Genomic DNA, 21,306 nt, shown 5'->3' with positions numbered 1-21,306 from the left:
TATAATCCTCATTCCAACGTGTTGTGGCTACATTATCTGGCTGAAAAACTGTTGAGCATGAACTATAGGAACAAAGCCCAGTCCAGCCAGCATCAGGTGCTCCTCAAATCCTTCCAATCGGAGATACTAAATTATGAGTCAGCTACAGAAGCTCTTCTGCACAGCAGATTCTTTCAATAAAACGTGTTTGTGAGCATGTTTTAATTAACACCATAGGTAGATTAGCATTTTTATGATTCCAAGTCTAGGAAGAGTAAAATGTTCTAATTCTTTTGTGAAAAGACAGTAAAAAAATAAAGAAAATGTTCTATCATGCTTTTTAAAAAACAAAAATAATTTATTGAAATACATGAATTATCTAGAGACAGTTACACAGTTTTGGCATAGTATGGCAAAGCCAACTATTCTTGCAGTTTCTTGTTTATTCATTAAGAAGTCTTAGCATTCAACACCACATTTCCACCTCTCCAAAATTGGCAGTCCACTAGATAAAGGAGAAATTGGAGCAGAATCGTTCAGTTTCTTATACCTTGTATGATCTTGTGCTGGAGGCATAATGTGCAGGGAGTCCACACTTAAGTGCCAATGGAGGAAACCTCTGCACAGGGAGCATTCTCTTCCACCACATACTCTATAACCTCAGTGTCCTGTTGTCCATCATGGGTCTGATGAGTTCTGTATGGTCAATGCATAATTTCTTTTTGTAACACTTTAAGACACTGGGTCTGTGTGTTGCAGCTCGTTGAACAGCATAAACGTGAGATGCATCTTGTAGAAAAGCTTATTTGGTGTTAGCTTGCAGTTGAGTGCTTGTATGCACAAAAAGGAGCCTTTGGTAAGCTTATCTTGTTGTAAAGGAGATGACAGAGACCTCTGTGGGAGTTCAAAAAGAGAAGTATTTGGTGAACCACTCCTGTTTTTGAGGGTCTTGTCTATCAGGTCCTGTTTCAATAACTCTCTGCTCAGAGGGAGTCCTACAGACCAAACACATGTGCAAGATAAATCTTCACTAAAATGATGAGCAGGAAAAAACTGTTCTGTGTTTTGTAGAAGTTAAGCTTAATTGACAACATTTGTGGCATAAAGTTAATTGCCACAAAAAATGATTATGTCTTGTCTCTTGATTATTTGGAGAGAGAGAAAAAATAGCTGTTACAGTAAGGCACTTTCAATGGAAGTGAATGTGGCTAGTTCATTACATAGTTTCAAAAAGATAGTTACAAGACATAAAAATGTTAACATGATAAAATTGCTAACAAACCATATTACTATAAAGTTATAGCCAATATTACAACTTCATTATCATGACGATACAACACCAGAAAGTGTTATGGACTGGCCCCATTCACTACCATTGAAATTGGCTAACTGTAACAGCGATTTTTGTTTAAATTATTTTCTGTAGTAATCAACATTATGCTACAAATCCTGTTGAACATTCCTTTAAAGGGGTCATGACAGGAAGAATGCATTTTTCCTTTACCTTTTGACATATAAGATGTCATTGTACTATAAAAACATACTGTAAGTTTCAGAACTCAAAACTTCCTTGTTGCAAAAAGAGCATTTGTTGAAACGTATCTGCCAAAACAACTTGTTCCATGTAATGTCACACTGTGGTAGAAATTTGCATCTGACTGCGTCCACAACACATCTATGCCTACTTTATCTTTAATCACTTCCATCACATGCTCAACCATCGCACAGCCCGCCCAGAATTGGTGAGCAGTGCGATGCCAAGAAGAGAGTGCAGGTAAGTCAAGAGCAGAGAGCCAATCAAAACAGTGGGCATTTACTGTCAAGTCATAAAGGAGAGGCAGCACCAAAAAAATCTCAATACCAAACATATGCATACTGTTTTTTGTGCAAAAACCTCAGGGAACATATTAAAGGAATGTCATGACCCCTTTAACAAATACAAATGGGGAATTTTAAAAGTTCCTTAAAAATTCTTAACAAGATTATGCAACATATGACATGCAATACAATTCTTAATTTAAATATCATAAGTCCAGATTTGTCTGTATCAACCTCAAAAATACAAATGTTTTCAGAAAAGAAAAGACTGTTCAGAATAATATGGTTAGATTCAGAACTACTGGTGATTACCTGATGTGCTGGTTGTAGTTGATTTTAAGCTGGGTCTGATGTCGCACCTCTTGTGAGGGTGGGCGGCTGTGTCTGACAGAGCTTCTGCGTTCAGCATGAGGGGTGGTGGGTGTGTGTGTCCTTGTTAGGGGGGTCCCCCGACTGCTCTGTTCCAAACTTGGTAACCCACACTCTATGACTGATGAGCATTTGGGCTTGGATGACCCCCCATCATATGAACAGAGGTTTGGCATGCTAGTTTCCTCCCCCTTTTTCTATAAACATGATAAGGCAGAATTGAGCTTTTTCATAAAACTCAGCATAGAACACCAGACTAATAATTAGCTTAATTTAGAACATTCCTCTCTCAGTAACTATATAACACTGCATGACTTGTTTTATTGGGAATGACAAATCAGATCTTTAGTCAAGGGTACAGAGTTACTAAAACAATATTTTCATAGTTCCAGCTAGGGCGGTTCTAGAATTTCAATCTTGGGGGTGGGGGTGGGGGTGGGGTGGGGTGGGGTGGGGTGGGGGGCTCAGCCTCCAATATATACATTTTGAAAATGTTATGTATTCCACTCTGTTGCATTGATGTATTTATTTTAAACTGTGTTTACATCTTTCAAGCTAGACAGCTAATACTCATTCATAATATTATAATTTTCCCTTATAAAAAAGGCTTGAAGAACCAAACCATTATGTTGTAATTGTCTATTTACTGGCAACACGTTTGATCTGTCCTAATCATTCTTTTTTTATTATTAACCATTTATTTACAAAAATTATAGAACATAAATCAATAATTTTATTACTTATATAGATTAAAGGTATATAAAACACCACAAAAAAATATTATTATAATAAACATCACATTTAGCTTTGTCGATATTAAATGGAGTGGATTAACTCCATATGATGTTTCCCAGTCATTAGCTCATGACTCGAGTCTTTTGAATCCGTTTGAAAGATTAGTTCAGAATTATGGCATAATTCGTTCAGTGGATATTTTAGTAAATTACACTTTCACTCCTGTAGGTGGCAACAAATTAACTTCTTTTACGTGTTTTGAGTGAATCATTTAACCAATGATGAAGCACATCATGTCATCCATGATGGAAAAAGTCTAATTATACTTAGTAGATATAAGACTTTAGCACAGTGTTTAAGCATCATAAGTGTTTCCCCCACAAATGACAACAAAGCATAGTTTTTTTTGTGAACTACTGTGCATGCCTATCAGGCTACTGTGCATCCGGAAAGTATTCACAGCGCATCACTTTTTCCACACTTTGTTGTGTTACAGCCTTATTCCAAAATGGATTCAATTAATTGTTTTCCTCAAAATTCTACAAACAATACCCCATAATGACAATGTGAAAGAAGTTTGTTTGAAATTTTTGCAAATTTATTACAAATAAAAAACAAAAAATCACATTGTAGGGTATTACATATATCATTTTACATATATAATTTTTGAGATGTGGATGGGGTCAGTTAAAATGGGTATTTTGTAAGCATACTACATTTAGGAGGGAATTTAGGGTCTTGAAATATGTGAGCTATGAGCTAAATTAAACTGTCCTTATTAGGTAATGAAAGGTATAACGGAAATAGTCACGTTCGACAACCATTATAAATTAGATAAATAACAAATAACTCGATTATTTGTCTAAACCTATTCTCCACCATTGAAATTGTAATACAACGTCTAGTTGTATCAGCTCTTATATTTTATATTCCTTACAATTTATATTGTAAGGAATTAGTTTTAATAAGTGAATTATGATTAAATCACTTATTGGAGTGATATTATTCTCATGGCTTATTGAAAATAATATCAAATGTATTTAGGTACAGTTTATAAGTGAAATCTTGTAGAAACGGATGAGATTATTTATCAAAATATATAACAGTCAATCATCTTTGAACACAGACAAACTTTATAACTATTCTAACATAAATCTAATCTAACACATATAAACATAAGACAGGTTGGTGAAAAGTGACAGAGTGAAGATGAACTTTACGGACTCTGTTGACAATACCTTAAGAACCAATTACCCTTCTTTGTGTCTATGTTGATTTGCTATCGGATTACCCAAATTATTTAATTAATACACCAGCACTTGAGCACAATATTGGAGATATACTTGCTTGTTTTTGTGGTGTTTCATTGCGTTCTTTGTGTGGCTTGGTTCTTGGTTGGAAGTTCGTTCCGTCAATGTTTTAACTTCTGTGTGATCAAATTTATTGTCTGTATGAATGGTGAGGTTAGCTGTGAAGCAAGGCCTTCTCACTCCTTCTCGGGACGTCAAGTCCCGAGCTTCCGTGGATCTCACATGGCATCGACCTGTCAGCGTGAAGTCTGAGCAGTCAGCGGAGCAGAAGATGAAGCCGAAGAGAAGAGACCGCAGAAGAGTGAAGAGAGAGAGAGAAGTTCTTCCTGTTTGGAACTATATGTACTGAAATTGGCTACATCCCCCAAAGGTGTCCTGCGCCAATTAGAAGTGACTTTTCAGAGTCACATGTTCAACTGGGCTGTCTTTTCCGACAGTTGAGTTATGGTCCTTTGTTTCAGACTCTTAAAAATTTCCCTTTCAGAAATAGTGCATATTTAATCATGAGCTTTTAAATCTTGAGAATGGTACCAGATACATGATATTCGTTGTCATCAGCTTTCTCTTCATACCCAAACAAATGCTTACATACTAAACATGACATTTCTTATGGATGTTATACGTGTAGGTAATAAAACATTAAAATCCCTGGCTAAAAAATAATTTTGGTTTTACACATCACTGTATTTTATCAAGTTAAACCTTATAGTTACTATTCTTAGTAGAGTTAGATGAATCATACAAAATTAAAGATTATATGTATCAATTATAGGTGATTGCACATCGCTACACACATTTTAAAGAGTTCCATCAGTCTATAATCGTTCATTTTACTTATACAGAACAGCCTGGTATGACGTTGGGGGGTTCCAGCTGAAAGTCGGTAATTTATGACGTGGAAACATTCCAAACTGAAAGGCTGTTTTTTTCTCTCGTTTCACATCATGTTGCTGGAATTCTTCTGCATATATAATCTTACACCATGTACATAAGTATTCACAGCCTTTGCCATGACACACCAAATTGAGCTCAGGTGCATCCTGTTTCCACTGATCATCCTTGATGTTTCTACAACTTGATTGGAGTCCACCTGTGATAAATTCAGTTGATTGGACATGATTTGGAAAGGCACACAACTGTCTATATAAGGTCCCACAGTTAACAGTGCATGTCAGACCACAAACCAAGCCATGAAATCCATAGACCTCCATGACAGGATTGTATCGAGGCACAGATCTGGGGAAGGGTACAGAAAAATGTCTGCAGCACTGAAGTTCCCAATGAGCACAGTGTCCTCCATCATCTGTAAATGGAAGAAGTTTGGAACCACCAGGACTCTTCCTAGAGCTGGCCGCCCGGCCAAACTGAGCGATCGGGGGCAGAAGGGTACACCTCCCTGTGTAGTCAGGGAGGTGACCAAGAACCCGATGGTCACTCTGACAGAGCTCCATCGTTTCTCTGTGGCGAGAGGAGAACCTTCCAGAAGAACAACCATCTCTGCAGCACTCCACCAATCAGCCCTGTATGGTAGAGTGGCCAGACGGAAGCCACTCCTGAGTAAAAGTCACATGACCGCCTGCCTGGAGTTTGCCTAAAGCCACCTGAAGGACTCCCAGACTATGAGAAACAAAATTCTCTGGTCTGATGAAACAAAGATTTAACTCTTTGGCCTGAATGGCAAGCGTCATGTCTGGAGGAAACCAGGCACTGCTCATCACCTGGCCAATACCATTCCTACAGTGAAGCATGGTGGTGGCAGCATCATGCTGTGGGGATGTTTTTCAGTGGCAGGAACTGGGAGACTAGTCAGGATCGAGGAAAAGATGAATGCAGCAATGTACAGAGACATCCTTGATGAAAACCTGCTCCAGAGTGCTCTGGACCTCAGACTGGGGCGACGGTTAATCTTCCAACAGGACAATGACCGTAAGCACACAGCCAAGATAACAAAGGAGTGGCTATGGGACAACACTGTGAATGTCCTTGAGTGGCCCAGTCAGAGCCCAGACTTGAACCCGATCCAACCTGATGGAGCTTGAGAGGTCATGCAAAGAAGAATGGGAGAAACTGCCCAAAAATAGGTGTGCCAAGCCTATAGCATCATACACAAAAAGACTTGTGGCTGTAATTGGTGCCAAAGGTGCTTCAACAAAGTATTGAGCAAAGGCTGTGAATACTTATGTACTTATGTATTTTTTATACATTTGCAAAGATTTCAAACAAACATCTTTCACGTTGTCATTATGGGGTATTGTTTGTAGAATTGAGGAAAATAATGAATTTAATCAATTTTGGAATAAGGCTGTAACATAACAAAATGTGGAAAAAGTGAAGCGCTGTGAATACTTTCCAGATGCACTGTATACAAAAAAAGACAACACTATTAGCATAAAAATAATCACATGTTTAAATCACGTACGGATGGCATTGTAATTTCATCATCAGTCACTCTAAATTCATCCAGCTTCTTTCTCTCCTTGTTAAACGAGATTACCGAATTAAATGAATGACATTCCTTCAGTCGGTCAACAGATGCTGATCCTCACTTGGTCACGAATCATCCCATTGAAAAGGACAGAAGCCCTCCTAAATAGGATCTAGCAACACCTATGGTCTTGGCTCAAACTCACAACATTGTTGACCCCAAACAAACCGCAACATTTTTGGTTGTTTACATGTGCACTACCTTCATAGTAGGTGTGAGAGTTCCTGCTTGTGTCCTAGAATCATAAGGCTTTAATGTTTCATCACTGCAGAGCGGAGGATGCTGGGATAGCTGGTGGAGGTCCTCCTGAAGTAGGAAAAGAAAACTGAGATGAAGAAAGAGAAAAGTAGGAGCATCCTGCTTCCCGTTGTGTCTGTGTGTGTGTGTTATGAGTGTAGGTGAAGGCAGACGAGGGGCGAGGATCTACTTGGCAGTGGTTTATTAATTAAAGGATAAAACAGACAAAACAGGAACAAAGGAAATACCCACAATGGGAAAATAAAATAAAAACACGGAAGACATTCAATGGGTTCACAGGCAAAACAAGCATCCACAAACATCAACGATCGACAGCGGAATGGAGAAACAGCAGGGTTTAAATACACAGGAGACATGATGATGACAAACAACAATCAGGTGAGCACAATGACACAGGGCTGGCAGTGATGAGGGCTGGGAATCATGGGAAGTGTAGTGCATGACAATTGACAAGTGAGACACAGGGCAGACAATGGGATCGTGACAGTGTGTCTAACCACCAGACTTTTGATGAGTTGGTCTCTCTCGCTTAGCTTGTCCTGTAGTTTAGCAATGGTGTGAAGGTCTTCTACCCTCCTCTTTCCCCTTTCTTCCCTTTCTCTCAACCTACACACACAAAATTCAAATATGAAGGCATACAAACATTAAATACGTGAAATGTATAATATGAAATGATATTAGCCTAGGTCTAAGCCAATATTATAGCCTAGAATGTTCTTATTTTGATTAATTCTGTATGTATAAATGTATGTGTGTGTTTTGCATTATTGATGTGGGTAGGGTAAGCACTCTGTTTCCAAGGCAACTATGCGAGCCTGTAGTCGTGTTTGGGCGGAGCTGAAGTCTGATATTATGGTCTGGATCTCCATTCTGTGCTCTCTTTTCACACACTCCATGTCATTTCCATCCACATCACCACCCTCAGCTCTATCCTCTAAGAAACTGTACATCAGATACACAAACATCAACATCAAAAAAAGATGAGCTTGCATACAAGTGTTTCCAAAAAGTTTTGTGTGTGGTACTTGAATGTGACTATAATGTGTGTGGCCAATTACTGTACTGATACTGTTTGACACTGAAATATTATATTGCATTTAAGTGTCCGATAACCGGTATGCATTACCAACACTTAATTATTGTTTTATTTATTATTATATGATTTTAGACAAAATAATAACTAAATCTTTCATCACTGACAAAGGTCAATAGCTTGTTCTACAAGACTAAAATTGCACATAATTTAACCAGTTTTACACTTGTGCAAGGCTCTTCAAAAAGTATTTTGAAATCTAAGACTTTGCACAATTTGTCTTCCGCTTTGTGAGTTTGTTTTTATCCATCCATCCATCCATCTTCAACCGCTTATCCGAAGTCGGGTCGCGGGGGCAGCTGCTCCAGCAGGGGGCCCCAAACTTCCCTATCCCGAGCCACATTAACCAGCTCTGACTGGGCGACCCAGGCGTTCCCAGGCCAGTGTGGAGATGTAATCTCTCCACCTAGTCCTGGGTCTTCCCGAGGCCTCCTCCCAGCTGGGCGTGCCTGAAACACCTCCCTAGGGAGGCGGCCAGGGGCATCCTTACCAGATGCCCAAACCACCTCAACTGACTCCTTTCAACGCAAAGGAGCAGCGGCTCTACTCCGAGCTCCTCACGGATGACTGAGCTCCTCACCCTATCTCTAAGGGAGAAGCCCGCCACCCTTCTGAGGAAGCCCATTTCGGCCGCTTGTCCTCGCGACCTAGTTCTTTCGGTCATGACCCAACCTTCATGACCATAGGTGAGGGTAGGAACAAAAATTGACCGGTAGATCGAGAGCTTTGCCTTTCGGCTCAGCTCTCTTTTCGTGACAACGGTGCGATAGAGCGAGTGCAATACCGCCCCTGCTGCCCCGACTCTCCGGCCAACCTCCCGCTCCAATGAGGCAAAACCTCATTCCCTACCTGGAGTACGCACTCCATCGGTTTCCTGCTGAGAACCATGGCCTCAGATTTAGAGGTGCTAATCCTCATCCCAGCTGCTTCACACTCGACTGCCAAGCGATCCAGTGAGAGCTGAAGGTCACGGACCGATGATGACATGAAGACAACATCATCTGCAAAAAGCAGCGATGAGATCCCCAGCCCACCGAACCGCACACCTTCCCCACCCCGACTACGCCTCGATATCCTGTCCATGAATATCACAAACAGGATTGGTGACAAAGCGCAGCCTTGGCGGAGACCAACCCCACATGGAATGAACTTCGACTTTGTGCCGAGGACCCAGACACAGCCCTCGCTTTGGACGTACAGGGATTGAATCAGCCCTAAGAAGGGACCCCCCACCCCGTACTCCCGCAGCACCTCCCACAGTCTCTCCGGGGACCCGGTCATACGCCTTCTCCAGATCCACAAAACACATGTAGACCGGATGGGCATACTCCCAGGCCCCTCCAGGATCCTTGCAGAGTAAAGATCTGGTCCGTGCGTTCCACGGCCAGGACCGAAACCCGCATTGTTCCTCTTCAATCTGAGGTTCGACAATCGGCCGAACCCTCCTCTCCAGCACCTTGGAGTAAACTTTACCAGGGAGGCTGAGAAGTGTGATACCCCTGTAGTTGGCACACACTCTCTGATCCCCCTTTTGAAGAGGGAACCACCACCCCGTTCTGCCACTCCTTAGGCACTGTCCCAGATTTCCACGCTAATGTTGAAGAGGCGTGTCATCCATGACACCCCCTCCACATACAGAGCTTTCAGCATTTCTGGTCGGATCTCATCAATCCCGGGGCTTTGCCACTGCGGAGTTGTTTGACTACCTCAGTGACCTCCCCAGGGAAATAGAATCTGATCCCCATCATCCTCCGGCTCTGCCTCTACCATAGAGGGCGTGTTGGGATTTAGGAGTTCTTCAAAGTGTTCCTTCCACCGCCCAATAACCTCCTCGGTTGAGGTCAACAGCGTCCCATCTTTGCTGTATACAGCTTGAATGGTTCCCGTTTCCCCTCCTAAGGTGGCGGACGGTTTTCCAGAAGCACTTTGGTGCGGACCGAAAGTCCTTCTCCATGGCTTCTCCGAACTTTTCCCACACCCACTGCTTTGCCTCCCTCACGGCCGAGGCCGCAGCCCTTCGGGCCTGTCGGTACCTTGCAACTGCCTCCGGAGACCTCCGGGACAACAAATCCCGGAAGGCCTCTTTCTTCAGTCGTACGGCTTCCCTGACCACCAGTGTCCACCACGGTGTTCGAGGGTTACCACCCCTTGCGGCACCTAAAACCTTGAGGCCGCAGCTCTCCACCGTGGCTTCGGCAATGGAAGCTTTGAACATTGCCCACTCCGGTTCAATGTCCCCAACCTCCGCAGGGATGCCTGAAAAGCTCCGCCGGAGGTGTGAGTTGAAGATCTCGCGGACAGGGACCTCCTCCAAACGTTTCCAGTTCACACGCACTACTCGCTTGGGCTTCCCAGGTCTGTCCAGAGTCTTTCCCCACCCCCTGACCCAACTCACCACCAGATGGTGATCGGTTGACAGCTCTGCCCCTCTCTTTACCCGAGTGTCCAAAACATATGGCCTCAGATCCGACGACACGATTACAAAATCGATCATCGACCTTCGGCCTAGGGTGCTCTGGTACCACGTACACTTATGAGCATCCTTATGTTCGAACATGGTGTTTGTTATAGATAATCCATGACTAGCACAGAAATCCAATAACAAACATCCACTTGAGTTCAGATCAGGGAGGCCGTTCCTCCCAATCACGCCTTTCCAGGTGTCCCTGTCATTTCCCACGTGTGCGTTGAAGTCACCCAGCATCACTATGGAGTCCCCTACTGGGGCCCTATTCAGGACTCCATTCAGGGTCTCCAAGAAGGCCGAATACTCTGAACTGCTGTTCGGTGCATATGCACATACAACAGTCAGAGTTTTCCCCCCCACAACCCGTAGGCGTAGGGAGGCGACCCTCTCGATCCACGGGGTAAACTCCAACGTAGTGGCGTCAGCCGGGGACTCGTGAGTATCCCCACACCCGCCCGTCGCCTCACACCCTGGGAAACTCCAGAGAAGAATAGAGACCATCCCTATCCAGGAGTACGGATCCAGAGCCAAAACTGTGCGTCGATGTAAGCCCCACCAGATCCAACTGGTAGCGCTCCACCTCCCTCACTAGTTCCGGCTCCTTCCCCCCAGTGAGGTGACATTCCACGTCCCCAGAGCAAGCCTTTGCTGCCCGGGTCTGGTCCGTCGAGGCCCACGGCCTTCACTGCCGCCCATATGGCAGCGCACCCGACTCCTGCGGTTCCTCCAATGGGTGGTGGGCCCAAGGGATGTAGAGGGGGGTTCCACGTTGCTTCTTCGGGCTGTGCCCGGCCGGGCTCCGTGACAAGCCCGGCCACCAGGCGCTCGCCGACGAGCCCTCCATCTGGGCCTGGCTCCAGACAGGGGCCCCGGGCTTCCTCCGGGCAGGGTAACTCCTCCTCTTGCCGTTTTATCCATGAGTCATTTTGAACCATTCTTAGTCTGGCCCCTCACCTGAGACCACTTTGCCTTGGGAGATCCTACCAGGAGCACATGGCTCCAGACAACACAACCCTCAGGATCATAAGGGCACACAAACCTCTCCACCACGATAAGGTGCTTGTTCCCGGAGAGGTTTGTTTTTATTTGCACTTTATTGGTAAATCTGATATTAAAGAACCAATAATAAGAAGTGAAAACATGGAAATATTGGTCAAAATGATTATCGTTTTATCTCTATATTCATGTGAGTGTGGTCATCTCATCACTAACCCCTGTGAATGAGTGTTTGTGGTCATCTTGTTACTAACCTCCTGTGTTTGTTTTTGTGGCTATCTCGTTCTTCTCTTTGTGCATTCATTGTGTTAATTCGTTCTTTCAGATCTTCATTTTCTCTCTTTAGCTCCTGTACCTCACTGCTCTTCTCATCTAACTGTCTCTCTAATGACTGTAAGCGGTTCTGCTGCTTCAGATCCTGAGAAATAGAGAGAGAGAGAGAGGAGAGTCATGTGGTGATGCACTCATTAAGACACTGTACGTGTCTGTGCCCATAGTCATCTCCCTGCTGTAAAATCCAGCTTAAGCTGGTAGCTAAAAGCTGGTTAAGAGCAGGTCCAAACTGGTCGACCAGCCACCATGTTCCAAAAACCAGCTTGTCCACCTTGAGTTGGTATGACAAGCTGGTAGCTGGTCTAAGCTGGTCTCCCAGATTGGATCAGCTAATGACAAGCTTGGACCCGCTCAGAAACCAGTTACCATGTTCCAAAACACAGCTACCAGCTTAATCTAGATATCCAGTAGGGTGTAGCTCTGTTTGGGGATATTTGTGTGTACCTGCTGTAGGGCCATCATTTGTGTATGAGTATGTATTTCGTTCTGAAGGTCCTCAATCTGTTGCATGTGTCTCTGGGTGACCTGTCTCACCCACTCAGTGTGCTGCTGGGTCAGCTCTGCCTTCTGCTTGTCTATAAACACACATATAGTCAGAACACATGATTTTATGCTTTAATGACACTGGGATCAAATATTGCAGTTTTAATGGGTTTCAATGGGGACATTTTGTCCTGAAGGTCCTGAGTGTAACTATTTTGTGTACACTGTGTATTACAGATCTTTTTAGGAACTGAGGTTGAAATATTAAAATTCCCCCAAAAATACACACATTTATTCTGTTGACATTAACAGTCAAAATGGTAAAAAAAAAATTAAAAAGACAAAAATGTACCGAAGGTCGCACAAGGGTTAAATATACCACACCTTAAAAGTTCTACAGCCGTGGCCAAAAGTATTGGCAGTGACATAAATTTTGTGTTTCACAAATGTTTCTGCTTCAGTTGTTGTGGTTTTGATTCAGATTGTTTCTAGATTATTGTGCAGAGTGATCAGATGCATTTTAAATAATTGCAAAAAGCTTAAAGCCAAAAATTTTTATTTATCACATAAACCCAAATTTCACAGTTTTTTGGACCTGGCACAAAATGACCAGCTAACATTCCAGATTATCCTTTCACTAATCACGTCAGCAGCACCTGGGAAAGTGTGAACGAGTACTAGTCAGGTGAAATCACTCTATCATTCTAATTAAATTATAAGAGAAGACTGATTGCTATAAAAAGAAGTGCTTCCAATCATTATGTTCATGTTAGCAATGGTTACCTTTAAAGAAAGATGTGCAGCCATAAACGCTTTGCATCAAAATGGCCTCACATGCAAAGAAATTGCTACAAAGCATATTGCACATGAAAGAACCATTTACCGGATCATCAAGAACTTCAAGGAGAGAGGTTCAACTGCAGTGAAGAAGGCTTCAGGATGTCCCAGAGTGTCCAGCAAGCGCCAAGACCGTCTCCTCCTGAGGAGTCAGCTATGGAATCGTGTCACCACCAATACAGAGCTTGCTCAATATTGGCAGCAGGTTGGTGTGAGTGCATCTGCACACACAGTGAGGCAAAGACTTTGGACAATGGCCTGGTGTCAAGAAGGGCAGCAATGAAGCCACCTCTCTCCAAGAAAAACATCAAGGACAGACTGAAATTCTGCAGAAATTACAAGGATTGGACAGCAGAAGACTAGTGCAAAGATATTTTCTCTGATGAAGCCCCTTTCCCACTGTTTGAGACATCTGGAAAATCGATAGTCCGGAGAAGAAAAGGTGAACTCTACTATGATTCCTGTCATGCCAACAGTGAAGCATCCTGAGACCATCCATGTGTGGGGTTGCTTTTCATCCAAGGGAGTGTGCTCTCTCACAATTTTGCCCAAAACACTGCAATGAATAAAGAATGGTATCAAAACATCCTGCAAGACGTTTCTCCCAACGTTCCAGGAGCAATTTGGTGAAGATCCGTGCATTTTCCAGCGTGATGTAGCACCATGTCACAAGGCAAGAGTGATAATGAAGTGGCTCGGAGATCATTACATTGAAATTTTGGATCCGTGGCCAGGCAACTCCCCAGATCTTAATCCCATAGAGAACCTGTGGTCAATCCTCAGAAGGCGAGTGGACAAACAGAAGCCCACAAAGTGTGATCAAATCCGAGCACTAATAAGGCAAGAATGGATTGCCATCAGTCAGGATTTGGCCCAGAAGCTGATATCCAGCATGCCAGAGCGAATTGCAGAGGTTATGAAGAACAAGGGTCAACACTGTAAATATTGACTCTTTGCATAAATTAAATGTTTTTGCCAATAAAAGCTTTTAAAACTCATGAAACGTGTATCATTGTTTTCCAGTATACCATAGAAACATACTGAAGCAGCAAACTATTGATTCTTGATACCTTAAATAGTGTTGCCATGGCAATGCATTAAACGTCATTATTCCTTTATGTATATTCACAAGTTTTTGAGGTACTTGGCATGTTTGAATTTTCATGATATTTTTCACACACATCAAAGTTGTCGGCCATTAGGCCTGGGCAAATGTTCACTCACGGGCGTGGCTGGGGAGCTCGGTAGTGCCACCTTTTGACAAAAGTGGTGGGGTCAGTTTCTTCCGTGGTCACCAATCTTGCTACATATATTGTTCTCATCATGCCGGACAACTTTCAAAAATACTGTCATTAGCTTCACCCAACAGGAAGTTGGCCAATTTGGATTGAATGTGCATTTTCTGAAAGTTGCAAGCACTGAACTTTTGAATACTCCTCCTTGGGGATTTATGTGACTCATCAAATTTAGGCAACATTATGCCAAGACATTGAAAATGCTGTTTTCAAAGACACTGAAAACAGTGTTGCCATGGCAATGCAATAAATTAAGGGAAAAGATGTGAAACAGGAAATTCCTTATAGCTTCTGTGTGCATTGTATGGTTTTGATGAAAAGTCAGCTGTATGTTTGGTAATGGGGGCTGATCATATTTATTATGGGTTATGGTCATAGCACCATCAACTGACAGCAGGAAGTGTGGCACTTAAAACAGACTCTGAAATAGTCCTCTTACATTAACCCAAATCGATTCAAAGTTGTTTAGAATAATGTCGACACCACTGATACATGATATCTTGAAAAGTGTTGTCATGGCAACGGATGAAATTACATGATGTTGTATTGTATTAAGGTGCATTTGACAAACTCAGCCATATGTTTAATAATGCTTATGACATGAGTGACTATGAAGTTTCATGGCCATAGGGCCTCTAGCTGACAACAATAGATGTTCAAGGGTATTCAAAAACTTGCCATAATTACACATTTATTTCATATAACTATTATGTCTCAGCAGAAGGTAAGACATGGTGTCTTGTTTACCTGAACAAATGCATGTTTCCCTCATGCATTGTTGTCCAAAAGCCACCAGGTGGAAATGGACCCATAGTGCTTGTGTCCATTTACATTGAAGTCTTAAAGGGCCAGATAGCTTAAAACCGAGCATTTCAGACAGAGGGCCAGAGACAGGGTGGAAAATTATTATATGTGACTAAATTAGAACTGTTTTGGTAAAAAAAAACTATACTAAAACTATAAGTGGACCTCAGGGAAGATAATACAATGATATATATATATATATATATAAAAAATGACCCCTTTAAGACGCCGACAGTGTAGACAGCCTTAATTGTCGGGAGCGTGCCTATGATGTCTGCGTAGGCAGCTCAATGGGTTTTGGAACAGAGCATATATTTGTGTGTGTGTAGTTACCGAGCTGCAGTTTGTGCTGAGTGAGCAAGCGTTGCCTCTCTGACTGAAGTTCTTCATTGGCTTGTGTTTCCAGGGCCTGAAGAGCACGCTGGTGATTGAGTCTCTCTGCACGTAACAGCTCCTCCTCTTGCTCACGCCAGCCCCGCTTCTCCCTCTCCCCGCCCCTCTCTCCTGTAGCCTCTCTGTCCTCCTCATCCTCATCTTCTTCTCGTACCACCTACAGAACTCAGAGACATGGAGAATGCAAAATCACAGACAACACAACATTAGGTATTCATTATATTCTGCACAAGGGCAGGTGTATGTGTGTGGATACTTGGGGTTCCTAACCCAGAGGAAAATGTAACTGCTCTCACAGGAGTTCTCAGTTCTTGTTTTAATTTCTCCCCTTTTTCTCCCCAATTTGTAACGCCCAGTTCCCAGTGCTCTTTAAGTCCTCGTGGTGGCATAGTGACTAGTGACCAGCTATTTTCCGCGGCATCCATGCACAACTCACAACGTCCCCCACCGAGAGCGAGAACCACATTATAGCGACCACGAGGAGGTTACCCCATGTGACTCTACCCTCCCTAACAACCGGGACAATTTGGTTGCTTAGGACTCCTGGCTGGATTTGCGACTCCAGAGGTGGTAGTCTTCACTCGCTGAGCTACCCAGGCCCTCAGTTATTGGTTTTAAGTATCAACTGTCTAAAATTCCTATGGAGACACAACATCATTTGAATCTCTGGACAGCTCCATTGAATATGCACCTGTAACTGTTGCCTCATAAGCCTCTCCTTCTCCTGAACAGTGGAATGAAGCTGAGCTCTGAGCGAGCTGTTCATATCTCTTGTCTTTTGGATCTCCTGCTTCATCCGTTCCATCTCTCCATTACTATAATGCCTTTCCCTCTCTCCCTCCATCTTCTCTGAGAGTACTCTCCTCTCCTCCAACTTAACAGACAAACAGAAAAAATTATACAGATCGATCTGAAGTCTACGATTGACAGTGATGGAGAGTGTTTGTTACCCGAGTCTGCAGTTCTTCTACTCTTTGTTGCCACTGTTGGTTGATCTTTTTGACCTCTTCCTCTCTCTCTCTCTTCAGCTCCGCTACCTGATCAGAGAACTGCTTCTCAAACTGTAGCCTACACACACATTTAAATAATAAAATGTCACCCTTACCCTTTTTACAAAATATTAGAAAATAGAGCTGTCAATGTAAACAGTTACTTTTTACTGTTAAAGTTACAGTTTACTCAAAGCTTAAAAATCATGTGACCCAGTCAGAGACCTGATGTTAACTCTATTGAACATCTGTGGACAGACATGAAAATAGATGTCAACACCGATTCCCAAATAACTTGGTACAGCTTGAGCACTTTTGCAAGGAGGAATGGGCTAATACTGCTCCATCATGTTGTGCGTGATAGTTGAAAGAGACTTATCCAAAAAGACTGATGGCTTAGCTGTAAAAGATGATTTAACAAAGTATCAAAGTATGGGGGATGAATAATTTTTTATACTCAAAATGTTAGTTTTAGGTTTTATTTTTTGTTGTAGCTGTTGTTAATTTTAAGAGGAAAAAAAATTCTGTTTGTCAGCTGGTACAGTGTACCAGCTGGAGAAAAATGTCATACTTTAATATGTTGTAAATTTGGAATCTGACATAAAAAAGTGTGAAAACTGCACTCACTCACTCTCTCACTCTCTCTCTCTCTCTCTCTCTCTCTCTATATATATATATATATACATACAAACACACACACACTACTGTTCAAATGTTTAGGGTCACTTACTCATTCTTTATTTATTTAAAAAAAATTCGAATTTTATTATAATAGTAAAGTCATCACAACTATGGAATAATAGAAATGGTAATATGGGATGTTATGAGGATGCAGATTTAGCGGTTTTCTAAGGAAATTGGCACTTTAATTCACCAATGTGACATTCAACTGATCACAAAGTATAGTCAGGACATCACTGATGTAAAAAAAACAGCACGATCGCCATTGGAAAAAAACTTTTATTTTTTATATCTTTATTTTTTTTTTATCCCCTTTTCTCCCCAATTTGGAATGGCCAATTCCCAATGCGCTCTAAATCCTCGTGGTGGCGTAGTGACTCACCTCAATCTGGGTGGCGGTGGAAAATCTCAGTTGCCTCCACGTCTGAGATCGTCTGAGACCAGGCCCCCATGAAAGTAATTTTTTATCAAATCTAGACAGCCCCAATTTCCAGCAGCCATCACGCCAACACTATCCTTGAGTAATCATGCTAAATTGCTAATTTGGTACTAGAAAATAACTTGCCATTATATCAAACACAGTTGAAAGCTATTTGGTTTGTTAAATGAAGCTTAACATTGTCTTTGTTTTTGAGTTGCTACAGTATGCAATAGATTATCACGTCTTAAGGTCAATATTAGTTCAAAAATGGCAAAAAGGAAACAGATTTCTCTAGAACCGCGTCAGACAATCATTGTTTTGAGGAGTGAAGGTTATACAATGCTTATACAATACAAATTGCCAAAAAACTAAGATGTCATACTAAAGTACAATCTTTTCAAAGACAAATGACAACTGGCTTTAACAAGGACAGAAAGAGATGTGGAAGGCCAGATGTTCAACTAAACAAGAGGATAAGTACATCAGAATTTCTAGTTTGAGAAATAGACACCTCACGTGTCCTCAGTTGACAGCTTCATTGAATTCTACCTGTTCAACACCAGTTTAATTTACAACAGTAAAGAAAATACTCAGGGGTGCAGGCCTAATAGGAAGAAATGCAAAGAAAAAGCCACTTTTGAAACAGAAAAAGAAAAGAAAAGGTTAGAGTTAGAGGTCTGCCACCTGACCCGAGCTGACAGGACCCGAGAACACGATGGGTTTTGGGCCGGGTTCGGGTCAGTTTTTCAAGTAGGGCTTTGGGTTCAGTAGGGTTTATAATTAACGAAAAAATAAGCAAGATTACCGAACTTATTTCACGCACGTGCTCTCACAAATGTGTTTTTGTGCGCCAGTTCTATTTTCCCATTGTTTTCCTATGTAAACACAAACTGGAATAATTTTTCTTCAGCGTCTCACGCAGGAACGGCAATTTTAAATAACATGTCAAGTTATAAAGAACTTCAAATTGTCAAAAATGCACGTTGAGACACCTGCGCTTTGTTTTATTCTTTGTGCTGTGTCTAGATTGTTTTTAGCAGTTGTCACAAAGATTCAGCATTCTAAATAAGTTAAGGCTGCATAGAGGGGACTGTTGCAGTGTTTAATTTTATTCCAGATTGTTCTGCACCAAGTGAAGTTTCAGCACATAAACAGTAAGTCAATAATTTTTTTTCCCCTTCGTGCGCATTCGTCAACCAGGCTTCCCGCAAAACGCGAGCTCCAGTGACAGGATCAGAGAAAGCGCGTCAGCTCTTTAAGATGTGAGCTCTCCTGGCAAATGCAGAGCATCTAACATGCGTGATTAATTTGGGCTTCCATCTATATCGTTGCGCATGCGACCCATTTTAATTTTACTTGAGAATTTGCTATTTTAAAGTACAAACATCTTGACAACGTCGACATTCTGAACAGCACTAATGAATGAATGTGAAACACCTGCTCAGCTTTTATAAATCTTTACACATTACACATAGACCTTTACTAACATGTATCCCAGTCAACTGTAACAGAATTTTTTATTACAACTGTGGAAGTTGTAGCCAAGAAAACTGTGGATAGCATAGATAGTTGGAAACAAGTCATTGAATTGGATTAAACTGAAAAATAATCTGTAATCAAACAACGGATGATCACGTGTGTGACATTATTTTTTATATTATTATCGGTGTAATATTTTTTCAACATCTGAAGAACCTTATTTTTTGTCTATGTCCCAATGTGGATACTAAATTTGCACTTTTTAGTGAGCTCAATAAAATATTCATATTATATTTTGGTTGCATATGAGGGTAAACATTTTGTATTGATTGTGTAAAATAGGCACATCATATCGGAATATCAATTGCAGGACTCTGAATCGAATCAAATCAAATCGAAATCGCATCGCGGCAGACTTTGACGTATCGGCAAATATCGCATTGCAGGACAAGAGAATCGATATAAGATTGTATCATGATGAAACACCCCTAATATATATATATATATATATATATATATATATATATATATATATATGTATATATATATATATGTGTGTGTGTGTGTGTGTGTGTGTGTGTGTGTGTGTGTGTGAGTGCGTGTGTGCAGTATATACTGCATATACAGTATGCCTATGTATACCACTTCAAGTTTAGTCATCACAAGAAAAAATATAGATTTACACAAATAATTTTGCATTAGCTACAAAATTATTGGAATATTTTGATTGACAGCCCTAGAAACACAACAGTAATCTGAGCCACTCTCTCTTTGTCTTTCTTACACACCTGGTCCTCTCCTCTGTACCGTGATTGGACTGTTGTAGGATGTCTCTCTCTTGCTGTAGAGCAGATATCTCTGCCTGCAACCCTTCTTTGAGCGCAGCAAACTCGTCCTGTAGGAGACATAAAAAGAAAGAAGGACGGGGATGAACAGATAAAAGGATAGATCCATGGATTAGGTTGCAAGCTATATGTTGATGTCTTTACTGAATGTCATCCATTTCATTCCATCTCCTTTGGGCGGCACAGATCTGCTGAGATCAGGAACTTGCAGACCTAAGTGTGTGTGTGACAGACCTCTGCAGTAATGCAAAGGGACATCGGTGACCCTCTGTTCACATGTCAAAGTCAGATGAAAGCGTACGTTGAATAAGCAAAGCTAGTACCTTTATTCGCTGCATGATGCTGTGTGTGTTTTCCAGTTCTTTTCTCACTCTTACACACTCCGGGCCACATGCCGACTGCCTCTCCACCTCTGCACTCTCCTTCTCTCTCTCTTTTGCCCTTTGCTTCTCCTCTTCTCTTTTTCTCTCCAATGTCTGAATCACCCCCTCCAATTTCGCTATCTGCAAGCCAAGCAAACTCCGATCAGCACAGACCAATAAGGACCATGAGAGCATGTGAAAACTGCTCAGGTTTGGTTTAATAGGTGAATTCATTGGGCCCACGCAAATACAACAAAAAAAAATCTGTTTATATTTTACAAGAAGAGAATAGAATTTGTATTCATTGTCACACCAGATCCATGGGAATTTGTTTCTTTAACTCTTTCAGATTGGGGATGACATTGGGTTGTCTGATTGACTAGCTGGGCTCAAGAAAGCCCTGTAAATAGCGCCATGTCCATCACACAATAACCATTTTCACATAGGATGTTAACAAACATCTGGAAGGAGCACAACAAAATTGAACAAAATATAGGGATCTCAAAACACGTATTTGACTATTATGATGCTGACTTTTTGATGTTTTCAAGTTGAAAATGTTTATAACTTTACATAGCGTATTAAAAACACAACGCTTGTGGTGTAAGACACAAAAAAGTCTGCATGTGTACATTGACTAACTTTTAAAAAAAGAGCACGACCGAATCTATGAATGTGCACTGCAATATACTGTACATCCAAAATGTATACCTGCTAAACGTTTTATTGCAAAAAACTACCATAGCCCACACAACCAAAAACTGAGATATACAAATTATGCATAATAACAGGAACACTGCTGATAGCAGGCGATTTCGTAAGCAATAGACCACTAGATCACATCTAATTTTCCACAACTTTCAGGAGTTTGTTG

General features: G+C 41.7%; 1 protein-coding gene across 1 annotated transcript in view; it reads right to left on the bottom strand.

The window, feature by feature from the left end:
- Positions 1–364: 364 nt before the first annotated feature.
- The window catches only part of LOC127643529 (protein FAM184B-like), an 83,042-nt gene continuing 62,100 nt past the window's right edge, over positions 365–21,306 (bottom strand). Inside the window, exons 7-18 of the mRNA XM_052126323.1 lie at positions 20,394–20,573; positions 20,014–20,120; positions 16,606–16,723; positions 16,347–16,529; positions 15,596–15,812; positions 12,288–12,418; positions 11,765–11,928; positions 7,744–7,896; positions 7,452–7,560; positions 6,898–7,002; positions 2,110–2,363; positions 365–974 (exon numbers count right to left, since the gene is read on the bottom strand). Of these exons, the coding sequence (XP_051982283.1) occupies positions 884–974; positions 2,110–2,363; positions 6,898–7,002; positions 7,452–7,560; positions 7,744–7,896; positions 11,765–11,928; positions 12,288–12,418; positions 15,596–15,812; positions 16,347–16,529; positions 16,606–16,723; positions 20,014–20,120; positions 20,394–20,573 (1,812 nt within the window). The 3' untranslated portion in view covers positions 365–883. The remainder of the gene's footprint in view (positions 975–2,109; positions 2,364–6,897; positions 7,003–7,451; positions 7,561–7,743; positions 7,897–11,764; positions 11,929–12,287; positions 12,419–15,595; positions 15,813–16,346; positions 16,530–16,605; positions 16,724–20,013; positions 20,121–20,393; positions 20,574–21,306) is intronic.

This window comes from Xyrauchen texanus, chromosome 5 (genome assembly GCF_025860055.1).
Source record: "Xyrauchen texanus isolate HMW12.3.18 chromosome 5, RBS_HiC_50CHRs, whole genome shotgun sequence".
Classification (NCBI taxonomy): Eukaryota; Metazoa; Chordata; class Actinopteri; order Cypriniformes; family Catostomidae; genus Xyrauchen; species Xyrauchen texanus.
This window is presented reverse-complemented; position numbering and strand designations above follow the sequence as displayed.